At 53.1% G+C, this 5,480-nt stretch overlaps 1 protein-coding gene across 1 annotated transcript; it reads left to right on the forward strand.

The window, feature by feature from the left end:
• The first annotated feature begins 823 nt into the window (after nt 1-823).
• LOC126929313 (putative cystatin-9-like protein CST9LP1) lies at nt 824-4,100 on the forward strand. Its single transcript, XM_050745520.1, has 3 exons — nt 824-1,133; nt 2,726-2,839; nt 3,786-4,100. The coding sequence occupies exons 1-3, from the start codon at nt 894-896 to the stop codon at nt 3,873-3,875; spliced, it is 444 nt and encodes a 147-aa protein (XP_050601477.1). The 5' UTR covers nt 824-893; the 3' UTR covers nt 3,876-4,100.
• Nucleotides 4,101-5,480: the final 1,380 nt, after the last annotated feature.

Raw genomic sequence — 5,480 nt, forward strand, 5'->3', positions numbered from 1 at the left:
CACATCCAAGGTCAGAGCTCAGCACAAGTCACATCTATGTCTAGCTATGCTCAGGAGAAAGTGACCAGGTTCTGAAAGCATGGCATTGTTTCTGTCCCCAGCCCCCTCCTCTATCGCTGACTTCCAGCAGTGTCGGGTTCCTAGGACCATCCCCCAACTTTGCCAAACTTGTATCTCTAGTGGCTGAATCCAGCTGCAAGCACCTGTACTAATCTTTCCCAAGTTCTTTGTCGGGAGGTTGCTCTGCCAGTGCAGCAGGTCCTAAGCTTTAAAGCAGCCATGAAGGATGCCCAAGAGCAGTCTTCACTGTCAGCCCCAGAGCCCTAGAGCATCAGGTTGCTGATACTCAGCCGGGTGCTGTGGAGCCTTCCTATGAGTCCCCGTGCAGCCATGCCTTCTGTTCACTCACAACGTTTTTGCTCCCGGCAGCTCCTCCTTTTAGTCCTTGACGCTTCTGGTTTTGTTTCCCCACCCCACTGGCATGTCCAGGGATCACCTTCCACTCACACCCCTTGCCCTTCTGTTCTTATTTCAGGATCTGACCCTGGGACACCCAAGGAAGTGGGTGCTCTCCTCTAGCCCACTGAGGCACTAGGGAGCAGTGGTAGCTGGACCTCATGCCCTGCTCTTGCCCCCTGGGGTCCCTGATCTTTCTAACCCGCTCCCGTTGTTGCTGTTACTTCTCCCTGGACAAGAGATGATTGAAACAGCTTCGTCTGGAGGAGGTGAAGCCGCATTGGGGAGGGACAGATTGTAATGCCAGAGATGAGGCCTGGAGGGAGGAGTTTCCGCCTGAGCTCAAGAGTTTAAGGGCCAGAACTGTGTGCAGTAGGTTCCTGCGGGAGTCCAGGCTGGAAGGGCTGGAGGCAGCGGTGCTTGCTGGGCCCTGCGCCATGTCGAGTCTCCCGCAGAGCAGGGCTCTGTCCTGGGTGCCACTGCTGCTTCTCTTCAGCTTCCAGTTCCTGGTTACCTATGCTTGGCGTTTCCAAGAGGAAGAGGAGTGGAATGACCAAAAACAAATTGCTGTGTATCTCCCTCCCACCCTGGAGTTTGCCGTGTACACATACAACCAGCAGAGCAAGGACTGGTATGCCTACAAGCTGGTGCGGGTCCTGGATTCCTGGAAGGAGCAGGTTGGTGACCACGTCGTCTTCTTCCCTAGTGTCCAGCACAGGCTGCTGAGTGATGGGCAGGGGTGGGAGCGTGTGGGGCAGGGCTTAACCAGGACTCTTGGTTCACCATTTGTAGTCTAAACTTGTGTAAAATACAACCTCAGAAATTTGCTTTTTGTCTTTATGAAAGATATATATTATAATTTTTTGAGTCTAGATCTACTCAATACTAGATATATTATTCATCCTCCATGATTTTTATGGCATCAGTTAACTAAAGAATGACCTCAAAATAAGGAAAACTGAGCAAATGATGCATCAGGTGAGGAAATGGGTCACACACAAAAATGTCCATAGACAGAAACTGAGAAACATTTCAAAGAAATTTAAAAAGAGATAGTTAGGAAAAGAGATAATCAGAGTAAAAGAAAGGGAAGACAGAGACAGAGACAGATAGGCAGAAAGAAACAGAAAGAGAGACAGAGAGACAAAGAGAGCTGATAATTCAGAAGTAAAAAAGAAGCACCATCAGCCCCGGGAGGCCGCGGTGAGGTCAATTCTCTGATTTCCACCTGCTCTGGGCTCCTTGCTGCATCCACACTTAATGAGTTGAATATTGTGTTACACTCTTTCTCAGTCCATGGTCCTGAATCCTAAAATGTTCTCCTTTTAATGGGATCACTAAATGATTCAGGAATGTGTAGTTCATCCGGGCTGCAGGCATGAACAAATAAAATGCCCTCCTAGTGGAGAACTTCTGGTTTAGAGGGAGAAGGAGCATTGCTCTTCCTTTGTCAGCACCAAGAGCCTGAAAGAAGGGCAGGGGGACTCCAGTGCTGCACACAGCTTAAGCTCTGGGAAGACTCTGTGCAAGGCCCTGGCTGGTTCCCTGCCCCCGGCCCTCTGGTGTGGAGCCTTCCACGTGGCTGCCCGGATGTGGCAATCCCAGAGTCAGTTGAGTGGCTGAGAGGAATGCATGGACGGGGAGGGAGTCTATGTCGTGGAATGAAATGGAGTGGGAAGGAGAGCAAGGAGAACTTCAGAGTGCACTTTGCAATAGGGCAGATGGTGTTTCTGAAAGCCATTGTCCCCAGGGTGTGTGCCTGTGTGTAGTGGGAGCGCTGGGCGGCATTCTTGCATTCCTCTTGCTGGAGGTCAGGTGGTAGGTTGGACAACACACTCTAGATGAGGCTCCCTCTGCCGCAGGGCTGAGGTTACCTTGAAAACTCATGGAGAGCTAACACCTTCCCGAGCGTGCAGCACGTGTCCTCTGAAAATGCAGCTGCAGGCTCACATGCCTGCTGGGAGTGAAGCCGGGTCTCATCATGGGAGACAAGGAGGTGAAGCTGGACATAGAGGATGCATTAATAGGGTTTGACAGCCTGTGTCTGTCCCAGGACCCACCACACATATTGGCTGTTTGCTCTTAACTCCTCAGTCTAGAGAAGGTCTCCGGGGTTTTACCTCCAGTGAGCTGATGCCAGGCCCATGCGCGAGCTCCCTAATAGAGGGGAGTGTCGCAGCCTCTTCCTACAAGGTCACATCTTCACAAGGAGTTACCTATGAGCAACTCAAAGAGTCTGTCCACTTTAATCTTTTTTTTAATTCAACAGGGTTACGATAAGATGACATTCTCCATGAATCTGCAACTGGGCCGAACCATGTGTGGGAAGTTTGAAGACGACATTGACAACTGCCCTTTTCAAGAGAGCCCAGAGCTGAACAATGTAAGATAAGATACCAGCTTCCCTCCTGGACACAGCTGTGGATGCCACATGGGGTGTGGTGTGGGCACGGGCGCAACTGACAAAGAGACATAGAGGAGTGAGCCCGCAGCAGCCTCTACCAGGTTGCTCTGCTCGTGCCTTAGTGGGAAGCATAGAGGGGCAGGCAGCCAGGGGTCTACTTGCAGGCTCCTGGCCAACTGGAGTTTCCTGACTCTGCCATGTCATGCCACTGCAGCTGCCTGCACCCAGGGCACATGGCTTTCAGACTGCTCTTGCCCCCTGGGTCCTAGTCTCCTAGCCCTGAGTAGAGGCTGTCCCCTCTCCGGTCTTCTTCCCCAGCCTTCCTCTGCTTTTTGAAGAAAGAGCCTGGTGGGGATCCAACGTCACCTCTCTCTGAGTGCGCGGTTCTCAGGGCCCCCCTCCCCTGACCCAGAGTCTGAGGCAGGCGGAGGCTGAGGAGGGGCCTTACTGCCCTCTTTCCCTGGTCCTGTCCTGGCTCCTGCTGAGCTGCAGTGCCTGCCCTGGGGACAAGGACATAATGAACCCTGACACTGTGCACGACACATCTAGCATTACTCCATCCCCTTATCAGAGGATTAGGTAATAGGTTAAGTAATTGTTTAAATCTGAGAGCAGCTCCCTCTGGAATGGAGGGTGCCATGCTGTTCTTGGAGGGTGAAAGACACTGGACAGCCTGGGTTTCCCTGGAGGCTGCTGGCTGGGGAGGAGGGTGCTAATATAGGTGTTCCTTGGTCAGGAGGGAGCCACAGATCACCCTGAAAGTCTGGAACAGCCCAGAACTCAGGCTGGAGGGCCATACTTGGGGGCCAGAGCCCAGCCCTGGGAATGGGCAAGATTGAGATGGAACCTGTGTTGATAGCAGAAGCCACAAGCTTCTGCGTCCCAAGCCCCCACCCACTGTCCCTTCCTGTGCTTGCTCCCTCAGACCCGCACCTGCTTCTTCACCATCGGAATAGAGCCCTGGAGGACACGGTTTGACCTCTGGAACAAGACATGCTCAGGCGGGCATTCCTGAGTGGGTCCTAGCCAAGGGCCTGGTCACATGCTGTCCTCTCCTTTCCAGCACGTCGGCAGTTCCTCAGCATGGCCCTTCAGTGCCTGAGCAGCTCTGTGCTTGTGCGTTCTTACTTTCCATGTGTTAGGAGTTCATGCTGAGGTATTTTAGAAATTCTTCATTGTCTAAGTTCATCATGTGGTATACAACTTAACAATTAGCATTTTAAGAAGCTTTGTGTGCCGTGATTCTGGAGGGAGGGGCCTGGGCAGTTGATGGAGTTATTCTCAGCAAGGCAGCCTCCTGGGCTCTCAGGGGTAAGTTTTTCTTCCCTGTTGGGCCTCCTGAGCCGCTTCCAGAGGCACAGCTAAGGTGCATCTGAGCTGCCTTCTCAGGGCCCTTTGCAGGCTGCAGAGGTGCAGTGAGGGTGGCCTCCCGGGGCACCGGATGTGCACATGGAGCAGGACAGGGACTCAGGATCCCACACAGCACATGTGACATCAGCACTAATGCTCAGGGTCCATGTATACCTAGTGTGTTAGCTGAGAATAGCCAGCAGCTATGGACACCCTGTCCACATCTCCCAGACCAGGCTTCAGCATGTATTTTCTGCAAAGATTTAAGGAGTAACTATTTTGATCTTTGTAGGCTTATAGTCATTTTCTCAGCCACCCACCTCTGCCTTTGTATGTTGAAAGCAGCCATAGGCAATGCAAAAACAAATAAGAGCAGTTGTGTTCCAACAAGACTTTGTTTACACATGGAGACAAGCAGACTGGGCTGCTTTTGGTCCTCGGGCCATGGCTGCCAACTCCTAAGGTCAAGTCTGAGAGTCACACTCCATCTTCAGGAGGGAAGCAGGTGAATGTCCCAGTCTCCCAGACTCCAGGCCCCCGATTCAGAGGTGTGCCACATGGTTCTCAGAGCTCCCCAGCAGGATGAACGCCTCCGGCCCCAGAGTAACCCATTGAGAACAAACACCTTGTGTTTCCCCTTCTCCATCTCCCTTTCTCACTTGTGCCTCCTGGGATCAGCTCCAGATAAACCACCTGCACCTACCAGTCTGCGTTTCAGAGTCCGCCTGGGGAGACCCAACACAAGACCTGTGGTGCATTTGGACCATCATCTTGGCACGTGGCCTCCATAGAGATGCTGGCAGGGTGGCCCCTAGACTGTGGGTGTTCAGGCAAAGCAGAGGGGAGAGCCAGGCTCGGAGACCGCCCTGCGGTCTGTCAGCACTGAGGTGGGCACAGCTGCTGCACTTTGTCCCATTTGGTGGGTGGGTCTCTAGGACCCACACAGCCCTGCCCTGCCTTGCTCCAGACTTGAACAGATTTTCCTTTGAGACTCTCCCACCACCTCTCCTGTCTGCTCCCACCCTTGGTCCTTCTCCTGACCCTGACTCCATCAGCAGAAGGAAGCTCAGAAGAGGCGCTTTATCCACCGTGTTTCCAACAAGTGTCCTCCAAACAATCCACCCCACTCATTCCATTTAAGAACCAATTCTGAGGCAGCTCCCAGGACAGGGTCTCATGGGGAGTGAGCCCCCTGAGGTGAGGGGGGGGGGGTCCCGCCTCAGGACCCTCTGGGAGCACAGCCGTCCCTCATGGAGCAAGGGGAGAGGAG

Source organism: Macaca thibetana, chromosome 10, assembly GCF_024542745.1.
Source record: "Macaca thibetana thibetana isolate TM-01 chromosome 10, ASM2454274v1, whole genome shotgun sequence".
Classification (NCBI taxonomy): Eukaryota; Metazoa; Chordata; class Mammalia; order Primates; family Cercopithecidae; genus Macaca; species Macaca thibetana.